Source organism: Ochotona princeps, chromosome 2 (assembly GCF_030435755.1).
Source record: "Ochotona princeps isolate mOchPri1 chromosome 2, mOchPri1.hap1, whole genome shotgun sequence".
Classification (NCBI taxonomy): Eukaryota; Metazoa; Chordata; class Mammalia; order Lagomorpha; family Ochotonidae; genus Ochotona; species Ochotona princeps.
The window spans coordinates 101684816-101701533 of record NC_080833.1 but is presented as its reverse complement, the minus strand read 5'-3'; the positions used below and the strand labels follow the sequence as shown (position 1 = coordinate 101701533).

The window sequence follows — 16718 nt, the reverse complement described above, 5'->3', positions numbered from 1 at the left end:
GATGGTTTATTCCACAAACTGTATCTAGCGGTCCTGAACATTCCCTTGGTTCCAGTCAGCACGCTCTGCAGTTCCAATCTCTCTCCTCAGGCCCATGGATTTATCTAACATGCTTCACATTTGCAAGCACCACAAGAACTCCAAATATTAATGTATAAAATCAAACCAATCTGTTTTACAGCAGCATAAAATTTTATTTCCTTCAGTGCTCTTCCCTGCATCCGTAGAATTCCTTACCTATCGCTTCTAAATCATACCAGCTCTGCTTGAGTTTCACCAGTACTTTGTACATTTGTATGACTTACTAACTAGCAGGGTTTCAACTTAAGTTTTACCTTAACCCAGCTAGACCTCAGCTTCTTATTCCAGCAGGTATCCCTTGCACAACTTACTCCCTACCTTGTAACTTTCAATAGTAACTCAATGGATGAATAAGACAAAACACATCAACGGCTTCTGAGGAACCTCTTGCAAGATCTGTAGGAGTTTTAACAGAAGCCGAACGCTACGAACCCCTCTCACAATTCAATCCGGAACACAACACGGTTTCTTTCACCAAGCATCCTTCCCTGGGTCGCGCTGAGGACCCAGGTGACCCCCTCACCCTTCCTCGCCTCCCCGCCCCCAACTAGGTGCTGGCTTCTACAGCATCTCAAACAACGTGTTGCGTGGGGGCCACGTACAGCCCCCTTTCCTGGGTATCTTCAGCACCTGGAAAGGTGTCACAGTTTGCACACTGAATTTAGGAGGCTGTGTCTCCAAAGATCCAAGCCCTCCATGAGAACAGGGAGGTTCTCCTCCTAGTGAAAGCTGCCTCTCTTTGGCTAGGATTAGTCAAACAACTTAACTTTTTACCCTAAAGCCCTGCTGGGCGTATTCCCTCAAGGCAGGGCTAGGCCTTCAGGGAAAGCAAGCTCCTCCCCGTGCTTGACCCCGCCCGCCTGGCTCCGCCCCTTGCCTGACCCCGCCTACCCGGCCGCCACGCCCCCCGAGGCAGCGGGACCGGCCGGCGCACGGACATGCGCAGCAAAGAGCCGCGGGGTGAGGGGGGGTCGGCTCGCCGAGCACACGTCATTCGCAAAAGTCAGCTCCGCCCTTCTCAAGATGGCGCTGCGTTCAATGCGGAAGGCCCGCGGGTGCGGGAGCTTCATCCGGGCACTTCATACAGGACCCGACGCTGCTTGTGTTCCCCAGGTAACCGCTGCTTTCCCACCGCGCGAGGTCCTTCTCACCTCCTTCTCTCCCTTCACTTATTCCTCTCTTCTTGCTTCCTCGGAAGCGACAGAGCCCTTTCTCTCCTCAGAGCATGTCGCCGGTGACTGCCCTCTGAAGTGATGCGTTGCAGGCTGCGTGATGACGTAACGCTGGTGGCGTGCGACGCCGCCGCTGTTGCCGAGCAACACTGGAAGCCAGCTTAGGTTGGTGTGACGAGGCAGAGGGACTGCAGCCCCTCTCCCATTATTTATACCTTTCTTTTCCCGCACAGCGGACCAGTGGACAAATTAAATGTTTGTTGAGCTGTTTAGGCCGAGGCCGCCGCTGCCAGCCTCTCTCTGGCCATGTGGTTATTAGGCCTCTGTCCACTCTGATTCCTGCTGTTGTAGTTCTAGCTCACCTTGAAGAATGGCGACCACACTGAACTTGACCAGTGTTCGGAGCACGGCCCGTCGCTTTCTGGTGCTTGGTCCTCATGGCCACAGATGGTGGACAGGTAGTGGCTATCGCCTTTTCCTCATTCTGACGTCCATTCCCTGTCTCCGAGAGTGTTCCAGGGTTAAGAGGGCACACTCTTCCACAGCGATACTTTCCGGGAACTAGAACGTGAGGTCCTGTGATTCCTGTGTCATTTCTGGGAAGGCTTGCATCCTTCCTTATCCCAGTGCGTGGGTTTAAGGGTGTCCCCGTGTAGCAGGTGTACCGGAAGGAAGTAGAGTGGAAGTTAGAAAGCTAGAATCCAGGGCTATTCTTGCTAAGACCTAATTGTGTGACGTGAAAACTCAGTCTATCTGGACCTTCAAGCTTTGGAAAATCTATTTCTATGATTATGAAGCCTGAGTATGATGGTACTATAATTAGGGAAGTCAAGATATAAGTTCAACTTAGTTTTCTGATTATCTTGTGAATTACTATTCTGGACTTCCTGTCTCCCTCGTTGTTGGTGTGCACCTCACATGTACAGAAAATTCTTTGTTAAGATACAATTTTTCAATAGTTATTCTCAATTTCAGGCAACGGTGTTAACAAAGAGTTGATTTTTAAATTAGGTAAATCCACCAAATACTTCTGTCCTTGAAGTTTGAGGATTTGGTTGTGCGTTGCTGGAATTAATTGATTGTTTCTAGCAAATAGCATATTAAAATTTAGGATGGGGCCCAGCGTGATAGCATAGCGGTTAAAGTCCTGGCCTCGCATGCGCCAGGATCCTATATGGGCGCCGGTTATAATCCCAGCAGTCCCTCCTCCCATCCAGCTCCCTGCTTGTGGCCTGGGAAAGCTGTCGTGGATGGCCTAAAGCCTTGAGGCTCTGTACCCATGTGGGAGACCCAGAAGAGGTTCTTGTCTTTGGATTGGCTCAGCTCCAGCTGTTGTGGCCACTTGGGGAGTGACTCAACAGATGGAAGATCTTCCTCTCTGTCTCTCCTCCTCTCTGTATATCTGACTTTCCAATAACAATAAATACAAATCTTTAAAAAAAAAACTTGGGATGATAAAGGATTAAAAATGAAACAAAAAAAAAAAAATAAGTAAAACCCACTAATGATTGCCTGGGAACATTTAGAACAATAATTCATTAAAAATGCCAAAGGAATAAATTCTTAACCTTCTACTATTTTTTTTTAGTGGTATTTATGGATGGGATTACTCTTAACATTAATCAGCTGTCAATCTGGGTTCTTTCAAGGTGTAGAGTTTCCAGCAAAGTTTAATATTCTCAGACCTTTAGGTTTGAGTATGACAAGAAAGAAAATGTGAAAGTGTGTGTTCAGTATAAGTCTACATGTAATTTCAGTCATTGAAAATACGGCTTGGGGCAGGTGTCTGTCTTCACTGTGAAGATCTCCTGCATTGCACATGGCGGGGCTGTGTTAGAGTCCTGCTTTTAATGCTGGTTCCAGTCTCTTCCCCATGTGCCCCCTGGAAGCAGCAGGTGACAGCTGGGGAGGTTGAGTCCCTGGCCATCCGGGGCTACCTGGACTGAATTCCAGGCTTTGGTCCACCCTGGCATGCCCGTGCAGGCCTTGGGAGAGTGAACCAGCAGGCAAGAGCACACTCTCTTTTCTCTCAAATACATCTTGTGAAAGTCTTCCAAAAATACAATTTGAATGATCGCGTTGTAAAACACTAATTGAGAAAAGATTTTTTAAAAATTGTATTCACAGTATGTTTAGAACATTGTTTATATGGAGATATTTATATATAAATATATGTATGGGAAAAGATAGAAAAAAAAACTTGCTTTGATTTGTTTTTTTAGTTTTTTTTTTTTTTTTTTTTTTTTTTTTTGCTGTAGTCTTCCTAAATAGTGGATTAAAAGTGATTTAAGTTTACTTTAAGCTTTCTCTATTTTTCACATATTCTATATTGGAGTTATATCGTTTTCATAACCAGAAAGCTTTGAAAACATAAATCTCTAAACAAATCTGTAGTCATTAATACTGTTTCTGGTATTTTAAGTTTCTGAAAGAGATACTTGTCCCACACTGCTGTTATTAAAATGGGCTCAGAAAAGGATTACTAAAAATTTATGGCCCCTTTTCCTGCGTGGATCTTCTTTTACTCTTGAAAAGCTTTCTTTGAAGTTGAGGGATTTTGTGAACAGATGCAGAAATATGTGAAGGAAGAATTGGATTCTTAAGCCAGATGCATTAGACATTTTTATGACATCTCATAACCTTTGTAGAAAACAAAAAAAAATTATTTTTCAAGAGCATGGTATAGTGGAAAGAAGTGTATATTTATCATGTAAGTGATATCGCAAACCCAAGAAATGGCCGAGTTGCTTGTTAAGAGTGTTGGCATTGCAGACCTCTTCCCTGAGCTGGGCAGCAGGAGGAGATGAGCCACAACAGGGCTGTGTTAAGGAAATGTGATCAATTAAGTATTGTGAGTCCTGTTTTTTCCCCTAATACTTTTGGGATTGAAAAAAAAATCAAGGGTAAAAATGTTGGCATTGCCATAGGTGTAGACTTTCACCTTTCTAGGGTAGAGTTATATTCAAATTCAAAATAAAATGTGGTGGGGGGAATACAGGAATAACAGCCTATCACACCGTATTCATTATGGGATACCGACAATTTATATGAAAATGGTTTATTTTGCCAGGTGTTGCTTGACAGAAAACCGTTGAAAAGTGACAAGAGGAATGACCGAACATCTGATGTTATGTTTAAATGCTGATGGCGTTAGATCAATTTCAGGCTGTCATCATTAGCCAAACCTGGAGTCATGATTGTGTAATGCAGAGTGAAATATCATGGTAAATTTTTATAGGCATATTTATGTCATTCAATTAAAACAGAAAATGTCTGCATTTTATTGCAGTTTCACAAAATGCTTCATCCTTAGCCATGCCCAGCCTAGGTCTAACTGAAACTAACACACTGTCCCTGCTGTCCACCATGATTCAGTCCAGTTACTAGATGACAGACTTACACCTGCAAAAGATGGGCATCGCATGAAGTGATCTTGTATTCTTACAGCAAGATATTCTTTAAGAAAAAAAATTTCAAAATAATTTTTGTTCACAAAGTTGCAAAATTTCTGTATACCACTTACTGATCTGGAATCGTCACAGTCATTAAAGCCAAGCGATTGGATACTGATACAATGCCATGAATGTAATTAGCTACAGATCTATTTTATACTTGCCCAGTTTTGTGTCTAGTCCTTTCCTTGCTTCACAATCAAATCCATTCACTTGTCATGTCTGTTTCAATCTGTGACATTTCTTTGTCATCCAGGATCCTGGTCATTTTGAACTACTCCCATCAGCTGTTTTGCATGTCTGTCAATTTGATTTTGTCTGACTTTTTCATGGTTCGTTAGATTGTGGGTGTGGGCAAGAGAGCCACAGAAGAGATGTTCCTAACAGGGCTTAAAGGAACAATTATTAGTGCCTATTTGAGCTTTAGTTAAGTAATTTCCCCACTCAGTTTATTAGTGATGAAAATAAAATGGTAGAATTTACTGAAAGCATTTCATCCTATATATTACAGTTAGCATTTGTTATTGTACATGTCTGTGTCCTTAATGACATTGAATTGGGGTACAACTTCCATAATTCTCCACTTTTCTATGGCATATTCTAGAGTACTTAAAAAGTACACGCTGAGGAGTGGCAGGGTTGGCATGATGGCTCAATGGCTAACTCTTCACTTTGCACATGTGCTGAGATCCCATATGGGCACTGGTTTGTGTCCTGGCTGTTCCACTTCCCATCCAGCTCTCTGCTTGTGGCCTGGGAAAGCAGACTAGGATGGCCCAAAGCCTTGGGATCCTGCACCCCCATGGGAGACCTGGAAGAAGTTCCTGGCTGCTAGCTTCAGATCAGCTCAGTTCCAGCTGTTGTGGCCACTTGGGGAGTGAACCAGCGCATGGAGATATTTCTCTGTCCTGTTTTCTCTCTATAAATCTGATCTGCTTTTGCAATAGAAATAAATAAATCTTTTTAAAAAGTTCATAGAAAATAGAATCAAAGAAATTTGTTTTTTTGCAGAAAAGTTTGAAATCCATGCATTGGTTTTTTTCAACCTATGTATTTGCTTCTTTAAAAAAAGATTTATTTATTTTGAAACTCAGAGTTACAGGGAAAGAGGGGGCAAGATAGAGATATGTTCCGTACTCTTCAGATGGCCACAATGGCCAGGGCTGGACCAGGTCGACACCTCGAGCCTGGAGCTTCATCTGGATCTCTCAGTGGGTGGCAGAGACCCAAACTCCTGAATGATCTTCTGCTGTTTTCTTAGGCCACCAGCAGGAAGCTGGAACAAACATGGAGCTGCCACACAGCTGGCCACACAGGATGTGGGTTGCTGGCCACACAGGATGCTGGCACTACAAGTGGCAGTTTCACATGCCATGCCATCATACGCTGCTGTGTAAGATGCGTATCTTCCATGAACTTTTTAAAGACCCCCTCATATTGAGGTCATCAGCTTTGAAAGTGTCTGGAGCTGCTATGGTCATCCAGGAATTCTGTTGTTCAATGACGATTTCATTTTTGATCGTACTATGTCACTTCTCTGTGCTATTTGAAGGGTAATGCAGGGATACCTAGGAGATATGGCATGGTTTAACCACCGTGATGAAGCAAGCACAATAAAGGAAGTCAAACAAATTGTTTGGTTTTCCACTACATGTAGAAGTTACATGTGTACTGCATTATAATCTGTTAAATATGCAATAGCATTTTATCTAAAAATATAAGAAACTACATTCCTTAATTTAAAAGTACTTTATTGAGGGGGTGAGCCTTTGACCTACTCATTAAAACATCTGTGTCTCGTGTAAGAGTGCCTGGGTTTGATAATTGGCTCTATTCTGGACTCCATCTTCCTGCTACTGTAGACCCTGGGAAGAAGCAGTTGATTGCCCAAGGAACTGAGAGCCTGAAACCCAGATGAGATTAGTTCCTGGCTCCTGGCTCCTGGCTTTGCTCCAGCCCAGTACTGATCATTGCAGGCATTTGAGGAATGAACCAGATGGCAGCTCTCTGCCTCCTTCTTTGCTGCCTCTCAAATTAAAGATATTACTTTTAAAATGTACTTTATTGCTTAAAAAAATGCCACCAATCATCCGAGCCTGCAATGGATCATCTTTTTGCTGCTGAAGGATCTCACCTTGCTGCTGTGGCCGTTCACTGGTCAGGACAGTGGTTCGTGAAGGCTGAGGTGGCTTTGGCAGCGTCTCAAGGAGGACAGTGCAGCTTGTGTATTGACAGGATCTCCGTGTCATGGAAAGAGTTCTCTGCAGTTTGACAATGTTTTACCCAAAAAATTGGAATCAGCCCTCCCAAATCCTGCCATTGGTTCACCTAAGATTGTGGAGAATTTTAAATTCCTTGTCATGATTTCGGGATGCTCAAAGCATCTTCCCTTGGCAGGGGAGAGATTCCATCTCAAGAAACCACTTTGTTTGCTCATCCCTGAGAAACAGCTCCTCATCTGTTAAGATTTTTATCGTGAGATCGCAGCAATTTAGCCACGTCTTCAGGCTCCGTTTCCAATTTTAGTTCCCTTGCTAGTTCCACTACATTTGCAGTTACTTCCTCCACTCAAGTCTTAAGCCTCTCAAAGTCATCTAAGGGTTGGAACCAGTCCTTCTAGACTCTTGCTAATGTTTTTACCTTCTCTCTTGAACTGTAAGTATTCTTAATGATGAGTCTCTTTCTAAAAGTCTTAAGTTTATCCAGATTCAACAGAAGAATCACTATGGCAGTTGTACCCTTAGAAATGTATTTCTTATATAATAAAATTCAAATCTCAAAATTACTTCTTGATCCTGGGGCCATAGAATTAATGCTGTATTAGAAAGTGTGACAACAGTAATCTCATGGCACATCCCTATAAGATCTCGGGGATGAGCAGGTGCATGGTCCACGAGCAGTAATATTTTGTAACTTTTTTTTTCTGAGCAGCAGGTCTCAACAGTGTATACTTAAAATATATAGTAAACCATTATGGAGACAGATTTGCTGTCATCCAGGCTTTGTTGTTCCATTTATAGAGCACAGAGCAGATTTAGTATAATTCCTCAGGACCCTAAGATTTTTTTTTTTTGAATGGCAAATGAGCATTGGCCTCAACCTGAAGCCACCAGCTGCATTAGCTCCTGACAAGAGAACATGCCCTTTGAAGTTGTGAAACTAGGCATTGGCTTCTCGCTTGCTCTCAAAGTCCCGAATAACATCTTCTTCCAGTAGAATACCTGTTTCTTCTTCTTTGGAAATCTGTTGTTTAATTCTGGATAATTTATTGCAGTTTTTGCATCAGCACTGGCTGCTTAGTTTATACTTTCATGTTACAGAGATGACATCTTGCCTCCTCTCTGCTCTCATTTCTCCTGCCCTCCTCTCGTTTCCCCTCCCCTCCCATTCGCTCTCTTCTTCTTTCCCCCTCTCTTTTTGAAATGATTTATTTTTTATTTGTTTGAAAGGTAAAGTTGCAGAAAGAGAGAGAGAGACAGATCTTCCATTGACTGCACTGGTTCAATCCCCAAATGACTGTAGTAGCCGGGTCTGGGGCAGATCAAAGCCGGAAAGTCAGGAGCTTCTTCCTGTTCTCCCCTTATCAGTAAGTTGGATTGCAAGTGGAGCAGTCAGTTCCTGTGTGGGATATCAGACCATTATCAGGACGTTGGACTGCAACTGGAACAGCTAGTGTTTGTGTGGGATAACTCTGCAGGCTACAGTTTAATGTGCTATTACTATAGCACTGCCCCCTGGCTTCTTTCTCAGACCCTCATGAGCCAGCCTCTGCTGGCTTCATACTTTTTTTCTGTGGCTTCCTCACCTTTCTCAGCCTTAAGAGAATTGAACAATTAGGGACTTACTCTGGATTAGTCTTTGTCTTAAGAAATTCTGAGACTGATTTGGTCTTCTGTCCAGACCACTGAGAGTGTCTCCACATCAGCAATAAAACTGTTTCATTTCCTTAGTATCTGTATATTCATTGGAGTTACACTTTTATTTTATGAAGAACTTTTCCTTTGCTAACTGGAACCAGAAGTCTAGCTTTCAATATATCTTGACATTTGACATGCATTGCTTGTTAACCTTATTCATTTGTAGTTTTAATTTAAGATGAGGGGCATACAACCATTCTTTCATTGAAAACCCTTCCATGCTGTTGTGGGGTTGTCTGCTGGCCTCGTGTCAATATTGTTGTGCTCAGGGAGTAGGACGTCCCTCTAAAGCAGAGAGAGGGGAATGCTTGCTCTTGGAACTATCAGAATACACACAGCATTTGTCAGGTGAGGTCATCATACTCCACAGACACAGTTCACAGCACTCCACAATAATTACAGTAGTAACATCAAAAAGCACTGACCTGGGCCAGCTTAGCACAGTATGCTAAGACTGCACCGGGGTGTCAGTTCACGTCCTGGCTGCTGCTCTTCTCATTCAGCTCCCTGCTAATGACCCAGGGAAGCAGCAGAGGATGACCCAAGTGCTTGGCACCCTGCATCCATGTGAGAGACCTGAAAGAAGATCCTGCCTCTTGCTCTGCATGTTGTGGCCATTTTGAGGGAGTGAATCAATGGATGGAAGAACTCTCTTTCTATAATTCTGCCTTTGAGATAAAAATAAAAATAAATCTTCAATAATAATAAAACTAAAAAAAAAGTAGCACTGACCATAGATTGCCACAGTAAACATAAAAGCAATGAGAAGTTCTGAAATACTGCAGGAATTACAAAAATGTGACATGGAGTTACAAAGGCTTCTGGAAAAGTCATGCTCACAGACTTGCTTGAAGCAGTGTTGTCCCAAACCTTTATTTTGTAAAAGCTGCAGTGTCTGCTATAGCAGCAGCTGCAGCCAGGAAATGCTAAAGACGGTGATGCTGCTGGCCCCCAAGTTTGTTCTTGTTGTATTTTTCATATGACTCTGAGCTACGGAAGAACTTCCTGCAGAAGCGTGTGTGTGTCTCAGAAAAGGAGCAAGCATTCGGATGGTGGCTGCTGTTTGCTGAAGCCAAGTGCTCTGAGTTATCCAGATTTTATCTTGATTACTGCCTACAGGAGTCTTGCCAGTATTATTCTACCAAAATATTTCAAAAGAATGCTATTCTATTGATTTTATAAAAGAGAAGACTAAGGCTTGGAGAGGCTACATGAGCTTTTTAAGTCACAGAACTAATAAATAGCAGCACCAAGATTCAAACCCAGCTTTGCCTGTGCTTTTTTTGACTTAATCAATAATTGTGTCTTATCAACGAGAGTCCTCTATGAATCTATCAGATGAAAAAGACACAAAGAGACCTTTTCTAATGAGATGGAGAGGACTATCTACAGCCATTGGTTTTCCTCTCCTCCTGCATCCGGCTTCATGCGCCCCCCCCCCCCCCCCCACACACACACAGGCCCAGAGCACCTGTTATTTTAGGGATTTGCTGTCAGGAGTTTGGGGGTGTTACTTTGATATGTGTCTACTTTACAACAAAGAGATAATGCTTGTTCTGTTTAAGCTACATAAGCATGTGAGGTTATGGCCCTCAACGATTTTCTTTCTTCTTTTCTCACACTTTGCTTCTGTGTCAGATGCTGGTCTTTGAGCACGAAGATGAGGCTGTGACTTGAGCATCAGTGTCTAACCCAGTCTCTGGCCTCCTCACAAGGAACATTGCATTTCTGCTCTTTATTTTGTTCTACTGCTACTCAGGAGTTCAGGAATTTTTCTTTCATCCACTCCCCTTAAAAAAAAAAGTTCTGTAATGATGCTGCATCTAAATAAGTAATAGTGTCTTCAAGGCTTTAGTTCAGGAGATACTATCCTATTTGTGTTTAGACTAGTTTAATGTTTTAATTCAGTTTGGAGCTCTGAATGAGTAGTATTGCCATGATTTCAGTTATTTTTAAGAAATATTATTTATCTGAAGGGTAGAGTTACAGAGAGATAAGGAGAGACAGAGAGGACTACCATCTGCTGGTTCGTTCCCCAAATGGCTACAACAACCAGAGTAGAAGCCAGAAGCTTCTTCTGTGTCTCCCATGTGGGAGCAGGCGCCCAAGCACTAGAGTCATCCTCTTCTGCCTTCCCAGGCCATTACCAAGGAGCTGGATTAGAAGTGGAGCAGCTGAAACTGAGTGGCGCCCATATGGGATACTGGCATTACAGGTGGAGGCCACGGTGCCAGCCATTCTGTTATTACTAAACATGTTGATCATGGGGGTGATTATAATAGTAGCATTCTTTTTTTTTTTTTTTTTAATTTATTTATTTATTTATTTATTTATTTATTTTTTGTTTCCATCATGTATCTGAGGTAAAAGGGGGTATTGAGGGAGAAGCCCCACCCGGTTTCCCGCCCACCCCAAGTCCCATATGTGGGGCATGCTCTGAGATATGTGCTCAAGTGGAGTTAATAGTTCTCCAGTTATGAGTCACTGCCAGTTTCGCTCGATGAGGTGGTCCACTGATTGATATTGTCCATCATGAAGTCTCCATTTGTCCCATATTTCGCTGCCAACATGTAGCTGAGATGAATGATTGTCCTATTCTGTCTTCTGTCTTTTCTTGGTTAGAATTCTGAGTCCAGCAGTTCAAGTGGGGAGATCTCCAAAGATACTTTGAGGTATTCCCAGACCAGATTCTTGTATGTTCTAGCAAGCACAGGGCCCGGCACAGTCCATCACCCTGATCAGCTGGTGGTTGCAATTGCTGTGTTGGTTCTGTTTTCAGTCCCGAGTTGCACTGGAACCAATGGGTGTTGCAGTCCAGTCTGGTTCGGCCCTTACATCAACCAGTGGGAGCTGCAGCCTAGTCGGGGCGACCCACAATAACCCCCACCAAGCCTGCCCCCTACCCTGGTTTGCCAATTTGTGTAGCAGAAGACCAGTCTGTCCCCCATCCCATTTGGCTCTGGTACTTGTCAATGGGTATTAAAGCTTAGTTCTATCTAATCGACTCAACCATCCAGCCCTCACAGATGTTGTTGAGTGCCTCTGTCTAGCCATCCCAGCCCCCGTCCTAGTTTTCATGCCCTCCCACGGGAATAGTGACCCAAGAAGGGGGAACCCACTTTTTCCCTCCCAGGTCTCTCTGTCCCGGTTTATGCACTCTTTAGGTGGTCCTGTAATTTGACTCGACAGAATTAGTCCCCAGTGCCAGCTTCTGCCATCTGATGCTGTGGCCCTGATCTTGTCCACATGCAGCGCACAGGTGTTGTAGCCTTGCTTAGTCGTGTCTGTCTCTATCCCAGCCAACACTCTCCAGTGGGAGTGGTTGTCCAGCGAGGGGACCAGCCCCTTAACCCCCCCGCCAGCTCTGCCCCTCCCTTCCTGGATCTCACGTGTGCTGGATGGGTGTTGCATTCATATCCAGTACAGGCAACCACGCCCTGGCGTTCCAGAATGTGTACTGGTTTTGTCGCAACCAAACCCGGCCCATTCCACACTCTGTTCTGGTGATCGGATTTGCCAGAGGATGACATGAACTGATTCAGCCTGGCCTGCTCCTGACCCATGCCGAATGCATGCCAGTGGGAAACTTTCCATGGCCTATTCTGGGCTGTTTCCAATCATGCTTCTCGCGCTTACCTGCTGGGACTGTGTCCTGCCAGAGGAGTTGCCCAGGCTCCTCCATCAGAACCCCTCCCAATGCCAGATTTTGCGCTTGCCAGGGGGTTCTTGAGCCAACCCTACTCAGTTCACCTCCTGTCCTAGCAGGAACAGTGGCTTTTCCTGGCTGGCTTTCACCCCATTCTGACTCTTGTTGTTGGATGTTTCAGCCCAGCCATGGCTCGTCCATACCCACATACAGCTCACACATGGCTCAGAAGGGGATTGAGACCCAGCCTAGTCAGTCCCACATCTACCCTGTTTCTCCATAACACCAGATGGTGCTGGGATCTGAACCGGCCTGGTGCATCCAATCCCAGCCCACACTAGTGCCTCGGGTGACTGCAACTGTTTCCTAGATAGAACGCAGCCCCCATTCCAGCACATACACCCCTTGGTGGGAACCTCATCCCAGCTGTGGCTTCCCAGATTCGGACCGTTCCTAGCTGTAAATCACGCACCTGCACGTGGTTGCTCCGAGGACCATTAGGTGCCAGCCTGCTACACAAGCCGGAGCTTATCTTTTACTTGATAGGTGTTCAAAGCTCAGCATTATTAAGGGATTGGAAGTTCTTCAAAGGAAGAGTTACTGGCATTGGGAATCTTTAGGATTGACTCAGATCCCAGAAACGGTGGGGTCACTCTAGAGCTATCTCAGCAGCGATTCAGATGTCCAATACCCCAGAGCTCCCCGGCCGGGCGGCCAGTAGGCACAGCCTGGCGCCAAATGGCGCACCCAGGCATGTCCGGGCCCAGCCCGCCATGAGCCATGGGCACATGGTGGACTGGGTTCGGGATCCGAGCTAGACGTCCTCTCCCGCAGCCCTCGGCTCGCCTCTGGCAGCCGGAAGTTAAATCCTGCAGGCCCGAGGTTGCGCCCCTCCCCAATCCCGTTCACCCACCACCCAGTGAGGGTGTTGGGTGGGTCCCGGACATGCCCAGTCACGGAGGCCTCCCCCCTCGGCGTACTCACCCCAGAAGGAAGCAGGCCGCACCCAGGCATGTCCGGGCCCAGCCCGCCATGAGCCATGGGCACATGGCGGACTGGGTTCGGGATCCGAGCTAGACGTCCTCTCCCGCAGCCCCAATAGTAGCATTCTTTAGATGTTCACATGTGCCTAGCAGAGTTTAAAGTGTTCAGTAGGCGCTAATGAGCTAATTGTCACTTGAGCCTCACGACTCAGTAATATTGGGGCCAATATTAGTCCTGTTTTGCAGCTCAGGATGCTGGGAGCTTAATTAACTCTCCCCACAGGTATCATAGCTAGCAAGGCTTAGAGCCAAGAGATAAACCTGAACGACCTGTGCATTAACCATGGTAAGTTCATGGTAAACTTCTTGAAAGAAATTACATGTTAATTTGCTGATAATTACCTTCCAACTTTTAAATCTGTTTCATGAAAGTCACTTATATATCTTGCCATGGTGACATTTAGAGTAGAAATTATAAATCATCCTTTGCTGTTGCTGTTCTTACAGTCTTGGCTCAATGAATTATGAGAAAAGAGCAAAGTTGTCTTGTAAATTTATCTCTGTGTCTCCATTTGGCTACTGTCACTAGGATTATCTTGTGTAATGTAAGGGCTTTTCACACGTGAATCCCCAGGTGCATGTAGGAAGTTCTGTATATACATGTGCCACAGCTCAAAGGTCAACTTCCGCAGAGCCCTGGCAGCAGAGGGGAGGTGGTAAGTGCTGAAGCTGATGGATGGCCAGGGGACCGCTATCTAGGGTCTAGTTGGGATTTACAGCCAGAGTAGTTTCTTCATAAAGTAACGGAAGTGCAAAGTGGGCAAATGAGAGAAATGAATGTAATTAGTCTACAAGGGATAGGAAACATTTTATTTTAGAGCATTCTCCTTCAAAATAGTTCTTAATGAAGTCTCTGCAATTCATTAATTATAGATTGTTAAGATGAATTTTTGTACCAGCTAGTACAAAAATTAGGTTATTAATGAGTTTTTTTTAAAGATTTATTATTTTCATTAGAAGGGGACATTTACAGAAAGAAGGAGAGACCAAGAGAGAACAGTCTTCTGTCTGCTAGTTCACTACCCAGTTGGCTTCAGTGACCATAGCTGAGCTGATCTAAAGCCAGAAACCTGGAGCTTCTTCCTGTGTCCCCCATCTGGGCTATCTTCTGCTGCTTTCCCAGGCCATAAACATGGAACTTGATCAGAAGTGGAGTAGCTAGGACATGAACCAGTACCGATATGGGATACTGACACCACAGGCAGCGGATTAGTCTATTATGCCATCATGCCGGCCCCACTAATTTTTTTTGAAGATTTATATATTTATTTGAAAGTCAGAGTTACACAGCCACACAGATATTCTTGTGCTGGTTCACTCCCTGGATAGCCACAACTGCCAGAACTGAGCCATGCTCACTCTGGGAGGTTTATTTCGGTCTCCTAAGTGGGTGGCAGGATCTGAAAGCATCTTCTGGTGCTTTCCCTAGGCCATTAGCAGGGAGCAGTATCAGAAGTGAAAGGCGGGGGCTTTGCCTGTAGCCCCACAGTGATACTTCCAATAAGGATATTAGTTAATGTCATTGAAGAACTGGTTTTATAATCCAAACAAAGGGTTCCTCTTGAAATTCCTCCTTGTAGTTCCCATGACTAGGGACATTAATTGAAACATTTACATTGTGCTCATTCAACCCCATTCTTTGCTGCATGACTTTGGACTTTTCTGTCATCTGACTGTGGTTTTAAGAGTGTCCCTCAAGGGTTCTTGTTCTGAAAGTTTGGTCCTCTGTGTGGCATTGTTGAGTTGGTAAAGCTTTTAAGAGGTGAGCCTAGGGAAAGGTGGTTACTGATTTGGAGGCTGTGACTCTCAGAAGGGATTGATGTAGTTCCTGCCAGAGCAGGTCCTTATGAAAGGAGCACGCTTGGCCCCGGAATGTCTGGCTTCCTATTCTCACCATGTGATCTAGTCTCCCCCGGGTTTCCACCATTGTGATGCTATTTTCCATGAGGCCTTCTGAAAGGCTGAGCAAATGGGGCCACTTTTCAGCATCCAAGACTGTGAACCATTTCAGAAGTTTGCTGGGAGAGAGGTCTCTTGGTCTGGGAGTAAATGTGCAGTGCAAAGGTGGAGGCTCATTGTATGTCCGAACAACCAGACCGTGGAAAACCTTTGGCAGTCCTGGGGAGAAAGCCAGGTTGGTTACCTCCACCACACCAGCACATTGTGAGGCACCCAGACTCTTTAACTTAGAGAAACAAATTGATAGGAGATAAACAATCACAAATTGACTAGCTCTTCATTAAGAGCAAGCTTGGAAAAAAAAAAAAAACTAAAATAAATAAACAACAGAAAGTAGAACTTGAAATCTGACAGGAAAGAGCTGGCATGGATTGGCTCATGCCTCGCTGGGTGGGTCACAAAGATTAGTTACTCCTCACCATGGTGTTGAGGATTTTCCTGCACACCCCCCCCCCCAAAAAAAAATGTTCTGCACCTAAAATGTTGACATATATCTTGTTAGAGTTACAAGCCAGTCTGGATTATCCTAAAATCTGCCAAGATCAGCAAAATTTTACTTCAACACAACAACTGGCTAAATACTAAGATGAAATGGACACGAAACAGCTGAATGGTGCCTTATGGCCATTTTAAGGTATAGAGCAGCCGGTCCTGTATATGAACTAAAATTGAAATGTCAATGAGCTAATCATAGGTGGTGGCTAGGACTTGTTTTCCTTTTTTTTTTTTTTTTTTCTTTTTAATACACTGGTTACTCAAAACCATGTCAGTTCCATAACATTGCAAATTGCTGTTGATGTTATATTGGGACTCTTAATTGACTGTGATGATATTCTGCCAGCTCAAACTTCAGACCAGAAAAGGTCTCCCCAAGAAACTGTTCAACCCATCTGGACAATAAGTAGCTGGACTCTATGCTTGGTATATGTTTGCAATGAAAGAATCTTGATTGAATTTGAACTGTAATACTGCATCAAGGTGGAGGAATCCACCGCGGGGAGGGGAGGGGGAGGGAGGGGGGATTCCCAGAGCCTATGAAACTGTCACATAATGCAAAATAATTAACAATAAAAAAAAAAAAAAGAAAAAAAAGAGCAAGCTTGGTAAAACAATCAGGTCTGGCCTCACTAAGCATATGGCTGTAGACTTTTAAGGTATTCATAATAATTTTCACATCATAAAGGAATTCTATGTGGGTTTGAGATCCTATTATGTTTATATAATCCCTTGGCCAATGTATAGCACCTGGTGGGTCTTCCTGCATAATAATAGTGACTATTTGTGCACTAATGTGTAATTCTAATGTGCAAGCTTTTTGTTCACTGCCCCTATCTTAACAGTGTTCGTCTCATCTTGACACTTATCATCTCTCGCCCCTAGCACCCTCCAAAATTAGTTTGCCCCAAAAGAAAGCCCTAACTGCTGCTTTGGGGGGCTTCTCAAGACAT

The 16718-nt window shown here is 44.3% G+C and overlaps 1 protein-coding gene and 1 long non-coding RNA gene across 5 annotated transcripts in view; one reads left to right on the top strand and one right to left on the bottom strand.

The window, feature by feature from the left end:
• LOC131479498 (uncharacterized) overlaps positions 1-1357 on the bottom strand; it is a 106081-nt gene extending 104724 nt beyond the window's left edge. Inside the window, exon 1 of the long non-coding RNA XR_009244908.1 lies at positions 1233-1357. This is a non-coding gene — a long non-coding RNA (uncharacterized LOC131479498). The remainder of the gene's footprint in view (positions 1-1232) is intronic.
• WARS2 (tryptophanyl tRNA synthetase 2, mitochondrial) overlaps positions 1048-16718 on the top strand; it is a 108909-nt gene continuing 93238 nt past the window's right edge. The window contains exon 1 of one of the 4 annotated variants that reach the window (XM_012926055.2): positions 1048-1194. In XM_012926055.2, coding sequence (XP_012781509.2) covers positions 1105-1194 — 90 coding nt within the window. In that variant the 5' untranslated portion in view covers positions 1048-1104. Of the gene's footprint in view, positions 1195-1597; positions 1712-16718 lie in introns of those variants that run through there. The other 3 variants (XM_036494487.2, XM_058660121.1, XM_058660119.1) reach the window with 3 other exon arrangements.